The 26,432-nt window shown below is 35.2% G+C and overlaps 3 protein-coding genes across 5 annotated transcripts; 1 reads left to right on the top strand and 2 right to left on the bottom strand.

Moving 5' to 3' along the window:
• Nucleotides 1-315: 315 nt before the first annotated feature.
• LOC110814967 (syntaxin-132-like) lies at nucleotides 316-7,848 on the bottom strand. Its single transcript, XM_022042565.2, has 13 exons — nucleotides 7,625-7,848; nucleotides 5,175-5,285; nucleotides 4,888-4,944; nucleotides 4,451-4,499; nucleotides 3,723-3,811; nucleotides 3,579-3,652; nucleotides 2,591-2,633; nucleotides 2,452-2,512; nucleotides 2,314-2,339; nucleotides 2,159-2,236; nucleotides 1,895-1,975; nucleotides 773-838; nucleotides 316-680 (listed from the first exon to the last, which is right to left on the bottom strand). Exons 1-13 carry the CDS (start codon nucleotides 7,640-7,642, stop codon nucleotides 507-509), a joined length of 927 nt encoding a protein of 308 aa, XP_021898257.1. The 5' UTR covers nucleotides 7,643-7,848; the 3' UTR covers nucleotides 316-506.
• An 11,244-nt stretch (nucleotides 7,849-19,092) lies between these two features.
• LOC110814956 (MAEBL domain protein) lies at nucleotides 19,093-22,240 on the top strand. Of its 2 annotated transcripts, none has more exons than XM_022042554.2 (2): nucleotides 19,093-19,249; nucleotides 20,612-22,240. In XM_022042554.2, exon 2 carries the CDS (start codon nucleotides 20,663-20,665, stop codon nucleotides 22,097-22,099), a length of 1,437 nt encoding a protein of 478 aa, XP_021898246.2. In that variant the 5' UTR covers nucleotides 19,093-19,249; nucleotides 20,612-20,662; the 3' UTR covers nucleotides 22,100-22,240. The 2 variants fall into 2 exon arrangements, with proteins under 2 accessions (XP_021898246.2, XP_088079610.1); XM_088223484.1 differs by lacking the exon at nucleotides 19,093-19,249 and adding an exon at nucleotides 19,265-19,867.
• Nucleotides 22,241-22,533: 293 nt separating this feature from the next.
• LOC110814954 (uncharacterized) lies at nucleotides 22,534-26,144 on the bottom strand. Of its 2 annotated transcripts, none has more exons than XM_022042549.2 (9): nucleotides 25,398-26,144; nucleotides 25,064-25,268; nucleotides 24,722-24,812; nucleotides 24,486-24,631; nucleotides 24,104-24,347; nucleotides 23,918-24,022; nucleotides 23,656-23,838; nucleotides 23,363-23,570; nucleotides 22,534-23,204 (listed from the first exon to the last, which is right to left on the bottom strand). In XM_022042549.2, the coding sequence occupies exons 1-9, from the start codon at nucleotides 25,615-25,617 to the stop codon at nucleotides 22,717-22,719; spliced, it is 1,890 nt and encodes a 629-aa protein (XP_021898241.1). In that variant the 5' UTR covers nucleotides 25,618-26,144; the 3' UTR covers nucleotides 22,534-22,716. The 2 variants fall into 2 exon arrangements, with proteins under 2 accessions (XP_021898241.1, XP_021898242.1); XM_022042550.2 differs by having other exon boundaries at nucleotides 25,420-25,546.
• Nucleotides 26,145-26,432: the final 288 nt, after the last annotated feature.

The raw sequence follows: 26,432 nt of genomic DNA, 5'->3' as shown, positions 1-26,432 counted from the left end.
CAAAAATGGTACATTCTTATTTCGTTTATGATACATCTTAAACATAATGGTGAATGGTTTTGAACTTTTAAGTTTCAAAGAGTTGGTCAGTTGGTGGTTAAATTTATAAGATTCTTTTCCGATTGAAACAGTAAAAATAATCTTATTTTTGTTTTCAAAATTTTAGATGGCTTTGCCTTGATTTCCTAAAAATTGTCTATATTTTTCAAAAGCAAACGCATCTCTTATCAATTGAAGGAAACAAAAACGTCTGTTTAAAATATATTCTTGAATTGTGATCAACCTTTTTCCTCCTGAGTACCTCATGCCCACTGGTAAAAGAATATATTAAGGATATATATATATACTTCAGTTAAAATGATACATCAAGTTCTTCGTAGAATAATACACAGGAAGAAAACTGGGTCTGAAACAAAGACCTCAAATAATTAACAATTGCCGGGAGATGTCTAAGAACATTTCAGCGCAGGATCGATACATTTTTACATAAGAAATGGAAAAGCTTGCTATGCACCCTTGTTGCTAGTCCACGGTTTGAGAACACCAACAACAATGATCGCAACAATTATAAGAAGGATGATTATGGCAATGCACATCCATTTCCTAGAGCTCTTCTGTAGTTTCTTTGCCTTTTGGAGAGCAGTATTCCCTGATTGCACATGATCTACAGCACTTGAGACCTGAACAATGAGTAAAAAGTGGGAAGCATAGTTAGATGACAGGCATTTGAGACTACTAACCAATATTAGGGCACAGAGAAACTACTTCTTACATGGGATTCGATATTGTCGAGCATCTCACCCTGTGCGTCCACCAAGACTGCCATATCCAGAAATATCTGCACAGAACATGTAATCAAATGCTGGATCTACAGCACCTCTCTCTACCACTAGATAGTCTCAGTTAGCTCTTGAGGACAGTCCATCTTCACTCAGGTATACAGATACTAATAAAGATTTCACCCTTTCCCCCCAATGAGTCTCCTTTCATTTGTACTGTTCCAAGCACAATCCTTTCAATGGTTTGCTTTACCTGGTCAAAATGTACTCATGCCCCCAACCAATTAAATTTTCCGGCACGCACATGTGCATGATGATGCAACCAATTAAATTCAAAGATTCTCTGAAGAAATTCCAAGTAATAAGCAGAAACCTGTTGACTCGACCCCCCGAAATTACTCTGTTAACTGCATCAAGTTACAGATACTTTTCTTTTCTTTTGTAGCAGGTGCCCAGTTTAATAATTTTTTCTAATAGAAATCAAGTTTTGAATTCTAAGACACTGGAAAGCAGAAATCAGAACAGAATGGGTTTTTGGAAACGGTGTAACATTAAACACGGAGAGAGCACTAAACACCAGAAGGTTCCTGTTTCTGATCTGAAAGGTACAGTCAAGACATACATAATGTATTCAACAAAAACACAAATCTAGAAGAACTAATGCTCTTTTTCCACAACCTATGTTTCAGCTGTGATCCCAACCTACCAACAAAAGTTCATGCTAAAAAAAACACAAGATATAATTTAACTGAAATATCTCATCAATTACTCTTTCTCACTTTCAGCATCTAGCAATTAAAATTGAGGTTACATTCTTTTGGGTCTCTAATTCTGGGGCATGATATATGTCGGTGGGATGATTTTGAGAGAGTATTGGATATACAAACAGACTTGAATATATTTTTGTATAGGGGCGGCACCTCCATTGGTATCTCATACGTAATATACATGTTTTTATTTTTTTAAAAAAAATTAAAATTGAGGAGTAAGTTTAAATGTATAACAGTTAAAATTGAGGAGCAAGTTTAAATGCCTAAAAATTATACAAATCAACCACATAAAAGCTAATTTTTATTTTGGTTGGATCACCTCCCATCACCAATAAGCCAAAGTACCTGCTGTAACTCAAGGAGCTTCTTTTCCAAATCTCTAACAGCATCATGACGCTCTTGAATTTCAGCAAGAGTGTCCATTATCTGTTAGCAAGGCAAAAATATTACTTTTTGATCATCTAGTATCAGCAAGTAACAGTTATTAATTGAATCTAAAGGAACTTCTAGGAATTCTCAGGAGAACTGGCCGCATTACAACAGGATTCTCCTCAACGGTTCAAAAGAATCTTCAAAAAGAGGATCACAGAGAGGAAAATAGGAACAAACCTGGCCTCGCCCTTGCTCCTGAATTGCTTTCTGAAATATTTGTTCACTATCTCCAGTCTCAATCAATCTGTCAATTGTCTGTGCATTAAGTAAATCTTAGAAACGGACTTGCATGGATGAAGTTTATTAAAGACTTAATCCCAGAAAAGTTTTACCTCCTCATCAGCTTGTGTCCCCGTTACTAAACAAAACAAAGGCCAAATACACATCAAGGTTCCAAATAATGGAAAAAAATGCAGAGCTTTAAATTACCAATATTAGTCATTGACAGAAAGCAGGATCAGGGTTCAAACCTGTAAAAACACGCCTCTCAACAACTTCCCGGTATTCTTGATGAATGGTTTCTCTCAAAATCTGCAAAATCCTTCATACGGTAAATTTAACAGTGTTAATCCAGACCATAACGATGAAAGTAGTTATTTCCTGACCAACCTGAAATTCAGCCATCTTGTCTTTCAATTTCTTTTTCAAAGAACTGCAAGAGTAAAAATATTAAATAAAATCAGTCTGTAGAACGTGAAAAATATTTTGGAGAAGGTGAAATAATGTATAATTGGACAGTGAAATGTGCCCACAGAAGGGTACAGAGAGCAAAGAACTGCCACCATTACATTTTCATATAATAACATCAGAATTTATCACCTCTTATAAGTCTCATCCTAGTCCCACTTAATGAAGTCAGTTCTACAACTAACTGTGCACAACTGTACTTCCAACAAAAAGGAAACACGGAACTATGCAAAGTGACCATTTACTACTTTCTTAGTTGAACATGTGTGTGTGTGTATTATGTGTGAAACCTTCACAAAAATAAAGGGGAGAGCCTAATTTATTAGATTCCACACCTCGAAAAGATATAACAATATTAGAGTCCAAATATGTGCACCTGTGTTTCACTCATAAATTTCGAAAGAAAATAAATACTGTCCCTTTCATCTTTTGCTGAACCAACATTAGGGAAAAGAAAAACAGAATTTTGTCTTTTTCATCTCTTACATTTATACCACTCTTCAAACAACAAAAGAAATATACTGTAAAGCCTCCAAACTTTAATGTGAAATTAACACAATGCAAAACTTTGGAATATGAAGCCAAAGCATGAACTCCTGTATTACAAAACTGAGTGGCAGTTCATTTCTTGCAGAGAAACTTCCATATAGACCCTAGTGATAACATTTGGTTTAGTCTACCGGCAAATGGCTTGTGATGGATGCTACCACTTTTTGTTTTGTGATAACTTACAAATTGATTATGCGTTCGTACAGCAAAATTTATATACAAACTGGGTATCTAACAGTACAAATTTGTGACCAAAAAGCATGGTCAATATGTAATTCATGACAACAAAGTGCGAAGAAACATGAGAAAAAAAAAGCATCAAAATAAATCAAAGAAGAAGCAGAATAGGAGGATCCATTACAGAGTTGTTGCTGTTCTTGATCGGTCCACTCCAGAACCTTTTCCACACCCAGGCTTCTGCCTATTAGATAAATTCTGTGTACCATAAATACTATGTGAGGAAATAGAAGTGTCATAATTTACCAATATACAATAATGCCATTACCTCTCTGTCAAGTTCTTCAATTTTCCCCTTCATGGAACGGGCAATTTTTCCAACCTCATCAACATCCTTTTCCATTCGCTGTTTAATTGCTGCATATGATAGCAAGATCCATCATGACTATCAGGTTATAAAAGTGCAAATAATATTTAGTTTATAAAGAATACAGAGAAGAAAGAAACAACTGTCACTGACTCTAGCTCAAATGAGCTGTGAAAGACAGGCATTTATTCAAAGTATTTACAGTTCCAACTACAATTTAGCCTCCCTGTAGATTCCATGCAAACAAATGCACATTCATTTGTGCAAATGTTAAATCACATATATCTGCATATTTTAAGTTAATTATTTTAATCCTCTTAGTTGTTCCCAAAGAAATAATCATATATCCTTTCACTAGGAGACTAATTGAAGCCTACTGCTCACAATCTTGAAATCCTCATTACTAGAATTAATTGATGCTATATTACCGAACCCTGCATGTGCTTCATGATTTCTGTATTTATCAAAGACTAAGCATATGCTTATTAGGAGCAAGCAATAGTTTGTATCACCAGCATAATGAGTCATAAGGTCTACTTTCAGATATTTCTGCCTCTTACCTACCTTTTTATTCACATTTCAGTGTCTTAATTTACCTATGTAATTTACAAACAAAATGCTTTCATAATTTTTGTTTCCAGAGAAGAGAATGCTTTTGTAAATATATAATACCAGAAATGGCTTATTACCTTTCATGGCAGGAGCCTTGGTCACAGCCTTTGACTCCTCATGTGCATTCTGCATACAAGATTCACAACAATTAACTTCAGTTAACCAGATGAATCTGGGTGAGGCCCCTTTCTATTAAGGAATGGCACTTACTAGTCAAACTGAAACTAAACTCATATTTGCTTATCATCACCTTCACAACTTAAAATGTAACTTACCACTGAGGTGAATCAAAGAAACAAGAAATGAGAATGTGACTGAAGATACAGTATAATTTTTGCCACAACATGAAATAACTAAACATTCTCAAACAGAACTCAAATATTCTGCATATGACTCCTACAACCACCCAAATCACAACATTTTTTAACAAAACCTTAATGGACCTACCAACAGATGTCTTAAAAAATTAGGAAAAGGAGAGGAATAAAAAAAGAAGAATCAAGATAAATAATACCTGGAGCTTTTTAAGAAGCTTGTCCAGTTTCTCATTTTGTTTCTCAATCTCTTGAACCTGCATACCATATCAAGCATTAGAACAAAGATGGATAAACCTTATAATGCATTTGAAGTATTCACGGACAAACAACAAATCAATGAAAATGTTTGAGGATTGATAGATGAAAGAATATATGGACTGATACACTTATACCTTTTATCTCAAAAAAAAAAAAAGAATCTACGACACTGATTTATCTTCTGCCTAGTATGTATAGAACAACCACGAAAAGAAGCCAGGAATACCTTTTTGAAGAAATCTTCCAGTCCCAGATCTCCAGAATTGCTTGGTGCATTTCCTCCCATCTCAATATCTCCACTTCTAGAAGAGTGACCCCGAGGGATCTCAAATGAATCCTACAGAAGTCACACAAACTCAGTTAAACGACATATAGAGGTTGCTTCATAACTCAAAAGCAATCAGCCTCTTAAACAAGAACTTATCAGCTAGCTCTCATATTATTTAAAAAAAAATCATCTAACTCTCATATAGTATACCAGTCCAATTGATGATATATAATCAACTTCCCAGAGCTGCCATATAATAAGTAAGACTTGAATCCATCATTATTCAAATATCAATAGCATTGGCAAACACCATGAAACATGTCTATGTCTATGTATTTGATTCAGGTACATAGGGAGTTAGACCTGTTTTGGTGTGAAAATCAATAACTTGAGAAGGTTTGTAAAAAGATATGAACGAGAAGGTGAAAATGTAAAATAAAAAGAAAAAAGAAAAAACTCTATCGATGTGAAAAAGATCCTAAAAATCAGCTCTATGTCTTGTAAAGAAGCATCCATTCCATCAAAAAATTAATTTACTCTGACTTCCTAATGCATCAGGCATAATGGTGCCACCATCTAGGCACTCACCAAACTTCACGTCTCAATCTTCCCAACTATACAAGTAAAGGGACTTATTTCCATACAACCAACCTCCAAGTACAGATCAATTAGAATAAGGCACCCTCACTATCCAACTAGAGTACTACAAGCTTGCTTTACTACTTAGAATGGTGATATGAGTTAAATTAGAAAGCCAGACTTCAAATAGAGCATAATGGCTAGGAGAATAAGAGAAAGGAAGAGCTCCTATTGACAGTATAGCTTCAAGAAGTCTGTAGACTGATAGGAGATAGCCAACTAGTCTGCAGAAGACAGCCATGCTTGCACATCTAAGATGCACTTAAGAGTTTTCTGATCAAACGAAAAAACCACAACTCAGTTCCCTCATCAGTAGCAAACAAGTGGTCCACAGGAACATTAAACCCCGAACAAGTGGCCCACAAGAACACTAAACCCCAGTTAATCTGGCTCCCATGAGTTAAAAGATTAATTCCTTCTCCTTATCTGCATGCACATTAACTGAAAATTAAACTCTAGTTATGTTTTTCTCTTCTATTATAGAACTTATTTTTTTCTGATAAACGTACGCCTAATAGCCCAATCAAGAGATATGACATCACCTAACTTCAAATTCACATGCCTTCAACTCCTCAATTTTTATCAGCTTATAACCTTTAAGACTCCAGAATGGCTCTACATCCAATCCCTATAACAAAACATTCATGTAAGGAGTTCCTACTCTTGTATGTCATGAGTGTCTTGTGACTTTGCAAGAGAATTACCAAATAAAGACAACTTATATAATTGTTTGTTCAGGAAATTCAGCATTCTACATAAACCTGACGTAATCAGAACCCCTAAATGCAATACTCCCATGTATGTTCCTGTTTCCAATCAGGGATCAGTAAGAAAGTTTAAAATACCAGTAACAAGTCACCTTCTGGAAATACCATAAACACTTTTGAGTGTTAGCATAAAAATATAATACCATCAATCACAGCTAAATCCTCATGTAAAACATATCCATGAAATTGTCAGAATATGCGGAGGAAAGAGAACATTATATCCAGATACTGAATCAAAAAAATGATTCACTGGAGTTACCATTTAATTGGTTAATGAAGGGAAACAGAAAAGAAAGTACTGTCGGACACACATAAGCATCAAATTCTATTGATGGCAAGAAAAATCAAAATCTCTCAGCAACGGCAACGGGCTGCACTTGCAAACATCATAATATAACTACATTCTGTCTGGTTATAAAATTGTAGTATTTTCCAAACCATAACAACATTGGAACACTATGGGCAGAACTCAACTTATGGTAAAGTTGGCAATTCTATTTTTTCCTTGCATACCATTGTTTTCGCGAAATAATTGATCCAGATTCAACATATGTACACATCACTTTTTTTGCTAAAGACAAGTAAGCTAATAATGAATCAAAAGCATAAATGTACAAGGTATAAAGAAACCAGGAAAAGAGTGGAAATAAACAGCTAGCTAAACTAAATTTAAAATGTTTTCATTAAGAATAAGCTAATAACTAATAATATTTTCTTTCTTTTTAAATTTCCGTTTTTTTTTTTTTTTGCATAAGATCCCAAAACTGTGATCAATAATATTGGATTTTACATTTGCTTCATATTCATTCTTCAGCAGCCAAACAGATAATCCAAAAACTAGGACTAAAAAACTAAAATATCAATTCCCTTCATTAATCACGATCCAATAAAAGAAACAGAGCTATCTTAATCAAACCTAGATCAAGACAAAGCCAAAAACAAATAGCAGAAAGACACGAAAAGAAAACTAAACTAAAATCAGTCAATTCTTGAAGATATTACCTTTAAAAGGTCGTTCATTGTTGGACGAGGAGATTGAATAACCTTGACAGAGAAAAAATTCGAATTACGAACTCCAAAACAAGATCAAATTTGAAAAAGATAATGCGAGAACGGAAAAGGAGAATGCAATGAGATCTCTAACTCGCAATTGTTAGGACCTGGTTTTTTTTTCCCCAGCAAAAAAAAAAAAAAAAAACCAGGTCTTTTTAGGGTTTTTATTTATTTATTTATCAGAGAAAAATATGATTGCTTCAAAACGTCAAAGAGAGAGAGATGGTGAATACAGCCCGACATAAGCTTCAATCTCCTACAACGCAGAACAGAAATAGAGTAAATCGAAACCGTACATCATGTGGGTCCCAACTGATTAGAAGAATATATCTGATCATCAACATTTTAAGGGTCGATATTCTCTTTCCAGACTCGAAGTCAGATTAGCAACATCGTGGAGGATAATCGCTTCGTTGGCTAACCCGACATAAGAGGAAGAATGATGTGGACAGCATGTGACGGATTGTTTGTTTTATTCGAAACCGTAATGACCGAAAAATCATATCTTTCAAATAATGGAAATATGTTAAATAAAATAATAAAATTAATAATCCCCTTTTCAAGAACATTAATAATAAAAAATATTAACATATGTCTACTTATATATATTAAATAATTACGCTAAATTCATTTTTTCCATTACTATTAAAAAAAAAAGTTTCACAAATTATTCAGGTCATGTTTGCAAATTTCAAAATATTAAATTAATTAAATTAATAATAATATTTGACTTATTTTTAATATTATTAAATTTTTAGTTTAATTATTTAATTAAATTAATTTATTCTAATGCAATCTTTAATATTTTTTATTTATTTTAAAATTTTATTTTTTTCATTTACCACGTAAAAAAAAATTTCAAATTGTTAAATTATGTTTCCAAGTTTTAAAAAACAGTTGAAAAAAATGACTTTAACTAATTAATTAAATTAATAATTTAATAATAATATTTGACCTATTTTTATTTTAATATTATTAGTCTTCTAATTTAATTAATTAATTAAAATTATCCATCTTAATTATTTTTTTGAAACATTTAAATGTGGTATGATTGTTTCATTAGAAAATGAAATAAAACTAATATTTGCAAATGAAAAATATTAATGATTAAATCATAACCAAAAAATTAAAAAAACATTATAAAATAAGTATGAAAGTTAATAAACTAATTTAATAATTTGATAATATAATAAATTATCTTAAATTGTACAACAAAGCATATGAGTTATGAATTCATGAACAAATATCTAATCATAACTTTATAACATTTTTGGACCTTATGTAGCTAATTTTGTTCTACTATTTTGGGTTTGGACTAAATAACAAATTTTTTTATGAAAAGTTTGATATAGTAATGAGCCAAAATTATATTAAAATAATTTTGAAAAATAAATATTTAATTTAATTTAATCGTATAAATATATTACTAAAATTTATTAATACAAATTTATTTTAAAATTTTAAAATTATAAAATAAATACTATAAAAAAAAAAACTAAGTACATGTATCCAAGTAATGCAAAGTTAAAGATGAGCATGGTGCATAGATCAAGTGTATATCCTAATCTCTATACTTACTCTGTTAATAAAAATATAAATTTATATATGTTCTACATTTGAATGGAGTGGAAAGCTTTCTAACAATATTTATTCCGCAAATAATTTTTTTTACAAGTTACCTGTCTTATTTATTATTTTTAAAGTATAAAAAAATGTAATATATTTAAATAATTTTTATTAAAAATATTAAATATTAATTAAAATAAAATTTAACTTAAAATAATGTTTAAATATAATACTCAATACTAAATATAAATTAATATTATAAATATATAATATTAAATATTTATTAATTAAAATTTAATTAATTTAAATAAAATTAAAATTTTATTAATTATATATAGAGCTGGGCATGGCGGAATATTTGGAGTTTATAATTTTTTGTTGTACTCGTCGTATATATTGTTAGTTACGCGTTTTTACTCACCTAATTCAGAGTATAATAGAATTAATTAGCAGATTTGTAACACCACCAAAATCTTTTTTTTTTTATTAATAGATATAATTATTTATTTATTTAATTTAATTTATTATATTTTATTTTATTTTAATTTAATAAAAAATGGAGTAAAATTTAGTGATGATTAATGTAAAAATAATTTTGAAAAAAATGAGTAAAAAATTGGGTTCTGTAGGTATTTTTGAAAGAAAAATCAGAAATCAGGAGTCAAAAGGGGCCCTGGGCCTAATTTGAGATTTTTTGGAACACGTGCAGGTACCAGTAGTGCGTTTCAGTTCCCTGGGAAAAATTCAGGGAAAATTAGGGACAGCCTGTAGGCGCACTGCGAAGCCGTGTTCGGACCCCGAAACGAGTAAGGACCCCTCACCCTATTTCCTATTACGGTATTAAAGTTCAACAATGATAAAACGGTATTTCTTGAATCAACAAATGTGTGAAATCACTTAAGGTCGCTAATGGAGCCCGAGTCTAGTGTGTTTGTCGGTTAACTGTTATTTGGCCTATTTTACAGCTTAAAATGCAGTATGAGGTTTGATGTTTTTATTTTATAGTTTCGTGTGCATATTTTACTGTTTTATTGATTATGAATTGAATGACTGAGATATTGATGCTGTATGTTGTCTGTTTGGCATAAATTACCGTTTTACTTGTTTGTATGTGGATTAATGATGCTGACTGAGGAAAAAGAGAATGAAAGATTATGTAAATGGGTAATTGTATAATGGGGTCAGCCTGACTAGATATCCTGGGAAATGGTGGACGGACCGGATCCGTAGGGAACCCTACCGGGATTGTGGTCTCCCATACCGGACGGGGTATGGAGATCTTATGTGTTTTGGCGCCCATACCGGACGAGGTATGGGGACGGCCCGTTTCACCCTCATACCGGACGGGGTAATGAGGTTTATAGTTTTGGCGCCCATACCGGACGGGGTATGAGGACGGCCCTGGAATCTGATTTCAGGTGTTAAGGGTTAACGGGTAGCGGGACCCCTATGGATCCCCATGGATACTAGTGGGCTGGTAAATGAGTAAAATATGTTGTGTAACGATTGAATTACAAAAGGCTTGATAAGTATTATGTTATACAGTTTATATATGATTTCATGATTATGATAATGTTATTGCTTTCGTATACTGTTTTATGAATTTCACCGAGGTAAGTGGATGGTGAAGGATTTATTATTGATAAAAGAATTTATTGTAAATTATGTTCCATTGGTCTTTTTGTGTTTTCTACCCACCTTTACCTCCGTAACGGTGAGATATCGGATGTCTTTACTGGGCTAGTGTAGCTCATTCCTTATTTAATCATTTCAGATCAGGAAGACATTGTTCCCGAGCCGGTTCCGCAGGAGGACGACGAAGGGGACGCCTAAAGACTCCATAGCCATATTCGTAGCTTTTACTTTCAAGTTTCTCCTTTAGGTAGTTTGATCTTTTATATTTTGTGAGCACGTTTTTGGTTTTAGTGTAAGGGATGTTAATCGAATTTTTAACTTCGCTTCCGCATTTGATATTTTTAATATACATTTCATTTTAAATTTCCGGGGCCGTTACAGACGCCCAGTCAACAGCTCCGACCAACCAGGACGTACTAAGTGGCAGAGGCGCTGACGCTGGAGGCCACACGGGGGGAGCCACGTGGGCAATCCGCGTACGCGCAATCGAACGGCTGAGGTCCGTTCCCGCGCGCACTGACTGCCCAGAGTGAATTGCGATGGACGGCCCATATTGGATCGCATGAGCGGTTCAAATTCACTCCCTATTTAATCGCGATCGGATGGCACAGATCAAACGCGATGAACAACCCAAATCAAAAGCGGATGGGTATAAATAACCCCCATCCGCACCAAACCCTAACCCTAACCGCCAGAACCCCTCGGTGGAGAAAACAACCTAGCCGCCGGGGAGCCGACCGCCGCCACCCGCTGCCGCACTAGAACCTTTTTTTACCGCCAAAAAAAGATAAAAAAAATTTCTTTTGCATGAAATTCAATTTTAAGCCCACCTATGACCAAATTGGAGTGAAAGAATCGGCTAATTAGCCGGAAAATACCGACAAAACCTGGCAGTGGCACAGCATGAAATTTCACAAATTGCCTCAGATGAGGCCCTTACCGATTCCTGTTTCGCGTAATTTTTCTACCGTTGTGATCAACGTTTTCTTCTCTAAAGGTTGATCAAAGTGAAACACTCAACGACAACGTGAGCTGAAGGAGCCATCGGTGAGTTTTGGTTTTTCGTATTTTTTCAGCCAATCGAAGCCCTTTAGAAGCAGACCGCCGTTGTGCCAGATTTTTAAAATTGACCGAGTGGGCCGTGGGACTGATTTTGGGTTTATTTGGAACATTTGTAAGTATTATAAGCGCGTTTCAGTTCTCGAAGAAAAACTACCCGTAGGCACAGTAAACCGTTTAGTTTTTCAGCATCAAATCGAGTAAGGATACATCACCCTATTCCCTATCATAGAATTGAAATTTAAATAAATAATAATACGGTATTTTGTAAAAATTAAATAGATGTGCATAATTAATTACGGATTGCTAATGTAACAACCTCGAAAAATTAAAAAGGAAATACATATAATAATCTGAGTGCAAAAGTAAAATAAAAGATTAAGATTAATATCCCTTACACAATAACTTAAAAGTACTAAACAATATTACGGAATAAGTTCTCTAAAAGAAATATGAGAAATAATAAAAATAAAATGAACTATAAGGTATCTAGCATCTACTCGCCGTCTTCTTTGTAGATCGGGCTCGAGGACCAGGTCCTTTTGATCTGAAATTGTTAAATAAGGAATGAGCTACACTAGCCCAGTAAGGACATCACACTATTCAACGTCACAGAAGTAAAGGTTGGTAGAAAATTAAAACAACCAATGGAGTAGTAGACTTAAACAAATTCATTTATCAATAATCAAACCATTTACCGTCCACTTACCGCAGTGAAATTTATAAAAATAACCTATGAAAACAATAATATTATAAATATCATGAATTCATATATAATCTGTTACATAGCACATATCATACTTTTATATTCAAATCATCAAACAACAATTGCCCCTTTTTATCAGCCTACTAGTATCTATGGAGATCCATAGGGGTTCTCGCTACACGTGAACTATTTCCTTTAACAAGCTTAATTCCAAGGCCATCCCCATACCCCGTCCGGTATGAGTGCCAAAACAATAAACCTCAATACCCCGTCCGGTATGAAAGTGAAGCAGGCCGTCCCCATACTCCGTCCGTATGGGCGCCAAAATAATAAAGTCTTCATACCCCGTCTGGTATGAGACAACGTTCACGGTAGGGTTCCTTATAAACCCGGTCCGTCCACCATCTCCTAAGATATCTAGTGAGACTGTCATCTTGTCCATTTATCAAATCACACCCCTTTCCTATTTTTCCTTAGTCTCCGTTACCAACTCAAACATGAATACATAAACAAGTAACGTGCATCCAACAAAGCAAGCATATCTTAGATCCCCAAAATCACATAGTGGTCATGTAAGACAGTAACACATGCATTCAAAATCATAGAATAAGTAAACCAGATAACATAATGCATTTAAACCGTAAACTAAATCAAACAGGAATTGACAGAGAAATATGTCTGGTTCGGGCTTTATTAGCAACCGTAATTAATTATGCATATTTATTTAATTTGTACAAAATATAGTATTATCATTTATTCAAACTTCAGTTCCATGATAGGAAATATGGTGAAGGGTCCTTACTTGATCTGACGCCGAAAACTAGATTTTCACTGTGCCTAGGAGCGGTCCCTTAGTTCCCTGAATGTTTCTCCGGGAACTGAAACGCGCTTACGGTACCTACACATGTCCCAAATAACCTAAAAATCATACTCAGGGCCTACTCGGCCAATTTTGGAATTCTGGCACGGTAGCTCTGCCGTGCTCCGGCGATGGCCGGCGGATATCCACCTCGGGTTGGCTATTTTCGACCGTTTCTGGCCTAATTCAGACAAACTTACATCGGTTCCTATGAGAAAACATACTTAGGGCCCTTGATGGGCCGAAAAAAATACAGAAAACCGAAACTTACCGGCGGTAGGGCTCTCTGGTGCGGCGGCTCCTCCGACTCACGTCATGGTTGGGTGTTTTGCTCCGGTCAACCTATAGAGGAGGAAACAGTGATCAAAACGGTGAAAAAATTACATCGAACGGGAATCAGGAAGTGCCTCATCGGAGGCAAAAATCGAGACACCCTGCGGCGGTGCCGCTGGGCTTCGGCGGCATTTTTCGGCCAATTAGCCGGTACTTTCGCTCCGATTTGGCCATAGGTGGGTTTAGAATCAAATTTTGAGCAAGGGGTAGAATTTTTACCTCGTTTTGCAGCCGAAAATTGCTCCAGTACGGCGGCGGGTGGCGACGTTCGGTTCCCTAGCGGCTGGGCTGTCTTCTCCGGCGAGGAACTCTGATGGCTAGGGTTAGGGTTTGGGTGCGGATGAGGTTATTTATACCCATCCACTTTTGATCTCAGCCGTCAATCGCTTTTAATCTGAACCGTCCGATCGCGATTAAATAGGAAATGAATCTGGCCCGTTCATCGCGATTCAATCTGGGCTGTCCGCGCGCGATTCAATCTGGACCGTCCGTGTGCGCGAGAACGGATCTCAGTGTTCGATCGCGCGCACGCGGATCACCCACGTGACTCCCTTCCGTGTGGCCTCCCGCTTCAGCGTCTCTGCCAATTAGCGCGTCCTGGTTGGCCGGGGCTGCTAACCGGGCAGCTGATGTGGCACAATTTTTTTAAATTACGTTTTGACCCCCAATTTTCGATTTTTCTTTCAAAAATATTCCCATAACCCAAATTTTCACCTTTTTTCCTAGAAATTATTTTCAATTAAATCCCTAAATAATTTTTACCCCTTTTTATTATTATTATTATTATTATTTCCATTAAAATAAAATAAATTAAATTAAATTCTATTAATACTTATTTATATTTATATAGAATAAATTAAAATAAAATAATAATAATAAAAATAAAAAGGAATTTCTTGGGTGTTACAGCTAATGGAGCCCGAACCAGACATTGTTATCTGTTGATTTATTTTACAGTCTAAAAATATAATAATATCTTATTTATCTATTTTATGATTTAAATGCATGTATTACTGTCTTTTCTGACTTCTGTTTGATTTGAAATTTGAGACATAATTGCATTATCGGGTGCATGTTTATTTATTTATGTGATTATGCTTGATTTGATAATAGAGACTAAAGGAAAACAGGAAAGAGGTGTAATTAAATAAATAAATAAAATAACAGTCTTACTAGATATCATAGGAGATGGTGAACGGATCGGGTACATAGGGAATCCCACCGTGAACGTTGTCTCATACCGAATGGGGTATGGAGACTTAGTAATTTGGCACTCATATCGGACGAGATGAGGACGGCTCGCTTCACTCTCATACCGGACAGGGTATTAAGTTTTAATGTCTTAGCACTCATACCGGACAGGGTATGAAGACGGCCCTGTAATTGAGATTGTTAAGGAAAATGGTTCACGTGTAACGGGGACACCCCTATAAACCCATATGGATACTAGTATGCTGGTGAAATGAGAAACGGTTATGATTTATTTTATTATTAATGAATATGGATTTATAATATGTTATATGTTGCTGAGTGTTCATGAAGTTATGATTTGTATGGTATTATTGTCTTTATAGGTTATTTTCATAAATTCCACTACGGTAAATGATTTTATAATTGATAAACAAATTTGCTAAATTTGGTGCTCCATTAATTGTTTTGATTTTATACTAACCTTTACTTCTGTGCCAGTGATATAATATAATATCTTTACTGGGCTAGTGTTGTAACACCCAAACCTTTATTTATTGTTTTTATTGAAATTTTATGTGATTTTATCTTATTTTAATAATTTATTCATAAGGGTGTAATTTAATTTAATTTAATTTAATTGAAATAAAAATAATAATAATGATAAAAATGGTTAAAATTATTTTTTAGATTTAATTGAAAATGATTTTAGAAAAAATATGTGAAAATTTGGATTCTGGAGGTGTTTTTGAAAAGAAAATCGAAAATTGGGGGTCAAAACGTAATTTAAAAAATTGTGCCACGTCAGCAGCCCCGGCCAACCAGGACACGCCGCGTGACAAGGACGCTGACGCGGGAGGCCACGCGGGACGGAGCCACGTGGGCGATCTGCGTGCATGCGATCAAACAATTCAGATCTCACGCGTGTGGACGGCCCAGATCTCACACGCACAGACGACCCAGATCTCACGCGTGTGGATGACCCAGATTGAATCACGCACGGATGGTCCAGATCGCATCGCGATGGACGGTCTAGATTTATTCCTATTTTAATCGCGATCGGACGGCCCAGATTAAATCGTGATGGACGGCTGAGATTAAAAGGGAAATGTTATAAATAACCTCACCCACACTTAACCCCAAACCCTAGCCGCCAGTACCCTCGCTGGAGAAGAAAACCCAGTCACCGGAGGAGCCGGCCGCCGCCACCCGCCGCCGCACCGGATGATTTTTCGAAGGCCAAACGAGGTAAATTTTCTCCCATTGGCTCGTTTTTCGATGCTAAATCCGCCTATGGCCAAATCAGAGCTAAACCACTGGTCAATCGGCCGAAAAATACCACCGAAGTCCAGCGGCGCCGTCACGGCTTCCCTCAGTTTTTGCCTCTGATAAAGCCATTCTCGGTTCCCATTCGATGCAATTTTTACATCACTGTGATCACCGTCCTTTTCTCTACAGGTTGACCGGAGTAAAATATCAAATCGCGACTTGCGCTGGAGAAGTTGCCGCACCCAAGAGCTCCACCGCCGGTAAGTCTCAGTTTTTCGTGATTTTTTGGCCCACCGAGGGCCCTAAGGTTGTTTTATCGCAGGAACCAATGCAAGATCAGCCGAATTCAGTCGAAAACGGCCAACCCGATGTGGATTGCCGCCGCGGACGGCGGTGCCGACGCTGGAGCACGGCGGAGCCGCTGTGCCGGAATTCTAAAATTGGCCGAGTAGGCTCTAGGTCTGATTTTGAATTTTTTCGGGACACGTGTAGGTACCGGAAGTGTGTTTTAGTTCCCGAAAAAAAATTCAGAGAATCTAGGGACTGCCCGTAGGCACAGTGTAAAGCCGATTTTAGGCTCTAAAATAAGTAAGGATTTCTCACTCCATTTCCTATCACGGTATTAAAGCTCAATAAATAATAAAACGGCATTTCATGAATTAATACATGTGTATAATTAATTAAAATTACTAATGGAACCCGAATCTGATGTATTTTTCGGTCAGTTGTTGTTTGATCTATTTTTCAGTTTTAAATGCAGTATGGTATTTGATGTGTTTATTCTATGGTTTCATATGCATGAATCACGATTTCGTTTATTATGGTTTGAATTATTGTGAACCTGTTGTTGTCTTGTTTGGTGTTCATTACTGTTTTACGTGTTTATGTTTGATTGGATAATTGAGACCAAGAAAAAATAGAAAAAGGTATGTGAATTGATAAATGGATGATGTCGACAGCCTGACTAGATATTCTGGAAGATGGTGGACAGAACGGGTCCGTAGGGAACCCTACCGGGAACGTGGTCTCTCATATCGGACGGGGTATGGAGACCTTATGTGTTTTGTTGCCCATACCAGACGGGGTATGGGGACGGCTCGTTTCACCCTCATACCGAACGGGGTATGAAGACGACCCTAGAATCAAGTTATCAATGTGAATGATTCACGTGTAGCAGGGACCCCTATGGATCCCCATGGATACTAGTAGGCTGATAAAAGAGGAAAATCTGTTATCTGATTATTAAAATGCAAAGGTATGATATGTGTTGTGTTATAAAGTGTGTATAATTTCATGGTATTATAATGTTATTGTTTTCTTATGTTATTTTCATGAAGCTCACCGAGGTAAGTGGACAGTAAAGGGGTTTTATTATTGATAAATGAATTTATCATGAATTATGCTCCATTGGTCGTTTTTGTTTTCTATCAACTTTTACTTCTGTGACAGTGAGATAGTGTGATGTCTTTACTGGGTTAGTGTAGCTCATTCCTTATTTAACCATTTCAGATCAGGAAGATTTGGTTCCCGAGCCCGTCCCGCAGGAAGACGGCGAGTAGACGTCTAAGAATTTCATAGTTTTATTTATAGTATTCATTACTAGTATTTACCTTACTTAGTTTATTCTTTCATACGTTGAATACGTTTTTGGTTATTATGTAAGGAATGTTAATTAGAATTTTTATTTCACTTCCGCACTCAAAAATTTTTTTATATACACATTTCTTTTTTAATTTCCAGGGCCGTTACAAGTGTAGCTCATCCTTTATTTAACTATTTCATATCAAGAGAACCTGGTTCTAGAGCCTGATCCGCAAGAAGATTGCAAGTAGATGCTAGATACTTTCTACTTTCTATTATTTTTCTTATTTCTCGTGTTTCTTTCGGAGTATTCATTCTGTAATATTGTTTAATACTTTTAAATTATTGTGTAAGGGATATAAATCTTAACTTTTTATTTTGTTTCCATACTTAAATTATTATATATTTCCTTTTCAATTTCAGGGGTCATTACAAGATTACTCATCCCAATACTTTTCTCTACAATTAGATTATTTAAAAATTTATTACATCAAAAGTTTATAGATCTTATATATATAAATACATATATATATATGCATGCATAAATGAAATTTATTATTTTAGTTGTAAGTCATTTTCAAATCTTATTGGATCATTTGGTGTTACATTTCATCCTCTAGTTTCTTAAGAACTAAGAAAATTGCAAAAAAAAAAAAGATGGCATTTGAAATGAATGAAGGATTGCTTGATTGGTAAGTCAAAAGTTATATGTTGTTAAAAAAAATTCAACAATTAAATAAATACAATAGATAAAATTAAGTTTACTTAAAATTTAGATCAAATTAAATAGAAATAAAAGTACAATAAAAAAAATATATATGAAAATAAATTTTTTTTTTTACTTTCATGTTAATTTATGTCCTATCTTGTGAATTTTTAATAAATTAATGATTATAAAATTAATTAATATTTAAAAATTATTTGTGGTAGAAGATTAAAAGAATTAATTCAATAAAATATAATTAAATAAATTGATGAATTCTAGCTCTAATTTTAACCCCAAAAAAAAAAATTTGATAAATTTTCTTAACATTTAAAATATAAATTCACACAATTACCAAATTGGCGGTTGGCAGCTGACGTGGCTGTACAGTCCAAATCCAGAGTTTGTCAGAAGGGACGCGTAGAATTCAACGCGTGGCAGTTACTGCAGGGTTAGTGTGTTCTTTGCGTGTTACCGACACAGGTGCCTTGCGGGTGATTCAATCAAAACCCTTCAGCCTATAAATAGTACACAATCCCGTCATTTCCGTAGCCGGTGGATCGATCCGAAGTTGTCTCTCTTAAAGTTCCTGTATTGGCAGAAAAAGGAAAAGAAAGAAACAGAGAACAAGCACAGGAACGAAGATCGCTCGTTCTGTCCTTCGAGTAAATTAAGGTACAGAAATTCATGGTTTTTCTGATTGGAATTTTCTTTTTCTGAGTCTTGTCTGATGTTTTTGGATTGTACCTTTGTGCTTCGGGAATAATGAATTACACTAAACTCTTCTATATACGCTAATTATTCATTCAATTATTTTATTTATGACCGCGTTGATTCAGTTTTAGTGCCGTTCTGATCTTAAAATTGGATCATGATTTTCGTGTTAGAATCTCATTTAATTCTCGAACTGAGATTTCCGCAATTCTCACCTTGAGAAGTTGGAGTTATATTTCAGCCCCAAAAGTTTTAAATCAGTGGTGAAATTGTTCATTCATTACAACTATGGTTTTCTTTTACCTATCAATCTACTAAGAGAAGAAATAAACTAGAAATCGAACCACGCAGGACATGAGGTTCAAGATTGAAATATGAAGATATGGTATAAGCTGGCATCTACGAGGAAGGCACTTGCTCTTGTTTGACTGTTCAGAACATAGGATAAGCAATTGAATTTAGGAGAAAACAAGTTGGTTATTTAGTTTCCAAGCCTCAATCCATCTCTTTGCACTATGACCTTTTCAGTTTCATTATTGGTGATGGTTGTCTGCCTTTCGCCAATAGTTTTTACCTAAGGTATTTAGAAACTCAGGTTTTCATTGAATCATCGCTTGATTGTTTATGCATTTGTTTAATAATGCATAGAAAATGGAGAATATGTTTATTTGGTTTATTTGAAGATAATAGAAGTTTCTTTTTTCTACTGTTTTCTGAATAAGTGCTTTGTTCTTATTTAAGTATTATATGTGCATATACTTTTTAAGCTTCGTACACATATTAACATATATGTGTACAGAAAAAAGTATGTTTATCGTTTTCGCATAGCTAGCCTGTCATTTCTTTCTCCCTTGAAGGTTTTTGGGTTTTTGGGTTTTTGGATTCAAATATTGCTACTGCAGGGAAAAAGAGAAAATCTTTGCACATGTAGTGAACAACATTTTGTGGTTTCCTTTATGTTCTCTTTTTAAGTTAGGATGCGGGGTGATATATCATTCAGTTTTTAATTATTTGAACAAAGTTTTATGGGGAACTTCCTGGTGTATTTACTTGTGTTTCCGTCTATTTGGGACTGAATTTTAGGAAACTTAGATGAATCTTATGGTGAGAACTTATTCTTAGGAGTGACCAAATTCAAAGGGGTTCTTTTTTGCAAAACTGTTAGGAGTTTGGAGTTTGTATGCAATATATCATACTCACATATTGTTGTAATTTAAATAACAATGAAATTTTTACCCCTTTTTGTGTTTCAAAGTATTCATCATAAGTTTTTTTATTGCCTATTTTCTTGATTCCTAACAGATGATTTATTTGATGTGTCAGGAAATCTGAGCTTCAAATTCCAATTTCCAATTTTAGTGGAAGATCTGGGAAATGGAAAACAGATCTGAATCCCTTGCTCACGAAGAAAAAAAGGTCAAGAAGGAAGAAATGCATTTGAAAATCAAGACTGAAGATGTAAAATCAGATGACGAAAAGGAAGAAAAAACTAAAGTGGAGATGGAGGTGAAGACCAAAACAGTCGAGAAGGAAAAGCCAAAACATAAAGAGGAGAAGGCAGAACACAAAGAGAAGGATGAAGGTAGCTCAAAGAAAAAAGATAAAGAGAAAAAGGACAAAGAGCTGAAGGAGAAGGTGAAGGACAAAGAGAAGAAGAAGAAGGAGGAAGGAGATGAAGCGCATAAGAAGAAAGACAAGGATGAGGATAAAAAGAAGAAAAAGGAAAAAGATAGTGAGGATGCTGTTGGGGAAGCAGTGGGAGAGGATAACAAAACTGGAGAGATTGAGAAGAAGGGAGGGAAAAGCAAAGAGAACAAAGATAAGAAAGATAAGGAAAAAGGGCATAAGAAGAGCAAAGATGATGAGGAATTTGGGGATAAATATCATAATGAAAAGGGAGAGGAGGAAACTAAGAAGAAGAAAGGTAAGAAGGAAAAGGAGGAGGAGAGGACCAAAGAATCGGAAGAGGAGAAAGAAGAGACAGTGGAAGGGGCTTCAGAGAAGGAGAAACAGAAGGAAATCAAGCTTGAAGAGGAGAAGAAGAAGAAACATTCAGATGGAGAGTCTAAGGAGAAGGAAGAGGTGAAGAAGAAAGATAAAAAGGAGAAGAAAGATGAAAAGAAGGTCAAAGACAAGGAGGAGAAGATAAAGGATAAAAACAAGGAGGGAGCAGACAAAGTGAAGGACAGGGGAATAGAAGATGAGGATGAAGGAGAGAAAAAGAAGAAGAAGGTAGACAAGGAGAAGAAGGAGAAAAAGAAAAAGGATGAAGCTGATAAGGAAGAAGTTGATGAAGATGAAGTGAAAGATGACAAAAAGAAGAAGAAGAAGAAGAAAGATGAAGAGAAAGTAGAGAAGAAGCACAAGGGAAAAGATGGTGATGATCAAAAGAAAGAAGACAAGGAGGAGAAAGATGAGGAAGATAAAGAGAAGAAGAAGCACGAGGAGAAGTTAGACGAGGCAAGGTCAAAGATTGAAATAACATCTAGGGAGATTGAGATAGAGGACAATAGGGAAGAACCGGAAACTGGAGGAGAAGAAGATAAGCACAAGAGTAAGGAAAAGGAGGGAAAAGAGAAGAATAAAGAGAAAGAAAAAAAGGAGAAGGGTGATAAAAAAAGAAAGTCTGATAGCAGAGACAAGAGCAAGAATATTGGCAAGCTCAAACAGAAGCTGGAAAAGATTAATGGCAAAATTGAATCCTTCATGGAGAAAAAGGCAGATATTATGAGGCAGATCCAAGAAGCTGAGCACGAAAGTCATGAAAATGCTGAGAAAGAGACGGCTACAGCAGCTGCTGCAGCTAATTAACATGATAACAGGCAGTCAATATATCGCGTAGTTAACCTTCCCCGGTTGTAATACATCACAATATCACAGATCTATAGTTTTATGTAAATTAAGTACTTTACTACTTATGAATAAAATTCCTTGCATTCTCTTGTGCTGTCACCATCGCTTTCCCAGGAACGAAAATGTATTTTAGCAGTAGGAAAGTTAGGGTTACATTTTGAGAGTGTGATGAAAATTGCAGTTATCGCAAGCAATGAGTTTATGAAGCCTTTCCTTCTTCTTTAGGTTTTGTTCATCAAGATTCCAATTCTGAATCAGGAAATGATTCCTGAAAACAAACCAGTTCTATGGCCTGGAATCCAGGAATGTTGGTCACCGAGCCGACACCATATCAAGAGTATCTGAATTTTTATACAAAACTGATTAAAATGTTAATTTTCAAATCTGTTTTTTCTTGGGTGATAAATATTTGTTTGATCAGACTAAAATAAATTTATTTCATGGTTTTTTAAATTGATTTTGTTCTAATGAAATTCATATTTTTTTTCTTGTAATTCAAAGTAAGTACTTTTGTCATAATCATCTCTCACATGTAGTTTTCTGCAATAATTGACATGATTTGTGAAGCAGGGTTCCTAGTTAGGTTTAATAGGTTGAGTGGTGAGTCCGTGTCCAATTGGGAATAGAGGGTCATAATGACGATCACCAAGATTCATAGGGAGCTGGTTGACAGTCTTGAACCAAGTGTTTGGAAGCTTTCCGGTAAAACCATAATCACCAAACAAAGCATCTGCAACACCTTGACCCTCAGTTCCTGGAAGCCAAGCAGCAATAAGAGCATCCATCGTGGATACATATGGCTTGATCACAACAGGGCGGCCAGAAATAATAATGACAACACATTTCACAGCTCCACAGACATTTTTGATGGTCGTTGGACCAGGTTCTGGTATTGTCAAGTTCTCACTGTTACCCTCTATTGGTCCATACGGGTGCTCGCCTACTACAACAATGGCATAAGAGAAGTTCTTTGACTTAACAAAATCAACATCTGGGTTCTCATTGTACACAACCTTTGTTGCTGGATCAACCGTGTTCTTAATGGCAGTAAGGATTGTAGTACCTGTTCAGCAGATGTAAAGGTATTATAGCATTATTATTACTATTGTACTGCAGTTTTCCTTGAGAAGTTATAAAAGATTTCCATTTGAAGTCTGAAGATTTAGAATCCTATTATACATATAGCATTAGAGTAAAGGTAATGTTAGTCTATTTAATTACCAGTTGTGAGGTTGTTGCCACTAAACCCTCTTATCTCAATTGTCCAAGCACCACACTGATAACCCAGATTGTGTGCGTGACTGCCAGCTACTAGTATTTTCAATGCTTTCTTAGGAAGGGGAATCATTGGTTCATGGTCAGCAGATTTTCCATTCTTAAACAGCACAAGTGATTTCCTCACGGCTTCCCTAGCCAATTCTCTATGTTCCTGTTATATTTTCAGGAAAAATTGCGATGAGCTCTTTTTTGTTCTTTTTCAATGGTCTTCCTTTTCTGGGGTTATATTGACTAACCTGACTTCCAATCTCCTTAGCAAGGCTTGTATTGGCTAGAGGATTCTCGAAGAGTCCCATCACAAACTTGACTCGCAAGATTCTCTTTACTGCATCATTAATTCGGCTAATGGGGATATTGTAATTCTTCACATGGAAGATTAAACCATCAATGAATTCTGGGTAGTTGAATGGAACCATGACCTGCAAATTGCAGAAGCAAGCATTTGAAGATGTATAAGCTTAATGTGACAAATTAACGAATGACATGTTAAGGACTAACCATATCAATACCAGCTTGTATTGCTGCTTGGATGGAATATGAATAGTTAGAGTGAGGTGGAGACATAATCTTGTCGATACCTTGCCAATCTGAGATGACAAAACCCTGAGACAACAACAAAAGTTTACATATTGCTCTTACATTAATACGGAGAAACGTGATTAGTTATAAAGCATCGGGCTGTACCCGGAAGCGGAGGGTGTTCTTGAGAAAATTGGTAATAAGATCGTGGTTAGCATGCATCTTAACACCATTCCAGCTGGAGAAAGAGACCATGACAGTTGATACTCCTTTGATGATCGAGTGATAGTAGCCTGGCATGTGGATAGTGAGTAAACCATGTCTGTCTATTACAGTATTGTTCTCGTTGATCCCTTTATTTGTTCCACCATCACCTACATAGTGCTTGGCACAAGCTGCTACCTTTTTCCTTTTTGCCAGAAGTAAAAGATTGTAAAAGGCAAGAATATATAAAACATATATATACATACCCATATATGCCGAGTGTTTCTCTTGCTTTAGTTTTATCTAGAAAGAAAAAAATTTTGTAGAAGGCAGAATTTCTTACTGTCCATCAACAAATGGAACACCCTTTTGGGAGCTAGAAGGGATATCGCCTTGTAATCCCGATATGATCTCTGTCATGTCTTGCACGATTTTGGGATCTTCACCATAGCTTTCGTAACACCTAATCCATCTTGGATCTCTACAAACCTAGGGAGATAGGCATTTAAAGGAATCAGGATTATACAAGAATTTCCTTGCTGTAGTTCCCCAGTAAAAACTTGAAATTTGATCAGATACCGCAACACATGGTGCAAACACATATGGAATGCCTGTGGCTCTAACTTCAGCTGCAGTTACAGCTCCAATCTTCTTAACAAGTGCAGGATCCCTGATTTTCAAAAGAAAAAAATATGTTGATAAGCAATTTTGATCTATTGAAAGCACATAGCCACATCAGAGTTTTGTTTCAGATAAGTACAGACGCATCCTTCAATAACGGATAGCCTTCTAAGCTTGTTGGTGAATTTGAGGCTGCAAAACTCAATACTGATATTTAATTGGAAAAAGGGATTCAAGCTTTCTGGATTATGTATTTATAGCAGGAAAATCATAGGGCAGAAAGTGATATTGAAGGATTACCGGGCAGCTCCAAGACCAATATTGTGAGGAAAGATTGTTGCATTGTAGACATTGTTGTGACCATGAATGGCATCAATGCCATAAATCATTGGAATTCCAAGCCTGGTTGACAAAGCACCCTTTTGAAATTCATTAACCATGTTGATCCAAGTCTCTGCATTGGCCTTTTTAGCAGGAACGCTACCTCCCCCACTCAATACACTCCCTGCAAAAAACCCACAATTCTTCTCTCAGTCTCTTATATATATTTGTCCATATATGTACAGCTAAACAATCAAGCTTCTTCCTTTCAGTCACTCTTTAAAGAAAAGAAAGAAGAAAGAATGGATTTTACCAATGAAATACTCGTTAATGACCTGAGCAGAGGCAACACTGCGCTCGATTTGTACCATTTGGCCTATCTTTTCCTCTAATGTCATCCTGCTGAGTAAGTCGTTTAGTCGAACACCTAATGGCTGCTTTGGGTCTTTATATTTCGTGTACTCTTCTGCCTCTGCCATTGCCATGCAGCAAAACACTAAAAATGCCATGAGGAAGAAGGGAGTTCTCACCATTTTCTGCCTTCAAATTGCTTTCACATAGAAACAATCACACAGTTCAATTATAATCACAGTTTAGGGAAATGGATACAGCAATCTATAATGATCTCTGTATATTTTTGTGAACTAGAATCATTTCCTAAGAAAATATAGGTGAAAAAAGGACATGGATTGTAGAAAAAGCTACTTGTAAAAAGGAATCAATCTTCATATTTCATAGAAAGCTACTAGCTAAATCTCATACGCAGATAATATCCAGATTAGATTCATTATGTATATTATTATTAAGTGGGTCCAGCACATGTTAAGTATAGAAAGAAAGAAATATATATACATACAAATATATATGTATATAAGTTTGTTTCTTTTTAGGATTTAGTGTGTGTTTGAGTATTTGTTATTAAAAAATATTTGAATGATTATTTTTCCATTATTTATCTAAAAATATGGATATTTGTAGGGTGTTGACTAGAAAAATAATTTGGGTGTTTCTTAGTTAAAGAATTCAAGTTCGTGATATTTAGAATTGTTTATATTTATTAATTTATTGATACTAAATTTGATTCGGAATTTAGTTTGTAGTGTTTTTTTTTTTTTATAGTAAAAATTTTTTTCTGTAAAATTCTGTATTTTTGTGTTGTCTTTTGTATTTATTTATTTCTGATTGAATTTTTTTAAGATTATATTTAATTAACTTACACAATTAATATAACTCAGACCACAACATATTTCAAAAAAGAAAATTGATTCCAACCAGTCTTCCAGTAGACCAAAATTATTGATAGAACTAAAAGACAACCTCATATATAAAAATACAGATACTCATATGG

This window comes from Carica papaya, chromosome 6 (genome assembly GCF_054855325.1).
Source record: "Carica papaya isolate Zhongbai chromosome 6, ASM5485532v1, whole genome shotgun sequence".
Classification (NCBI taxonomy): Eukaryota; Viridiplantae; Streptophyta; class Magnoliopsida; order Brassicales; family Caricaceae; genus Carica; species Carica papaya.
Note: the sequence above shows the minus strand (reverse complement) of the source record. Positions and strands in the feature narration are given on the sequence as shown.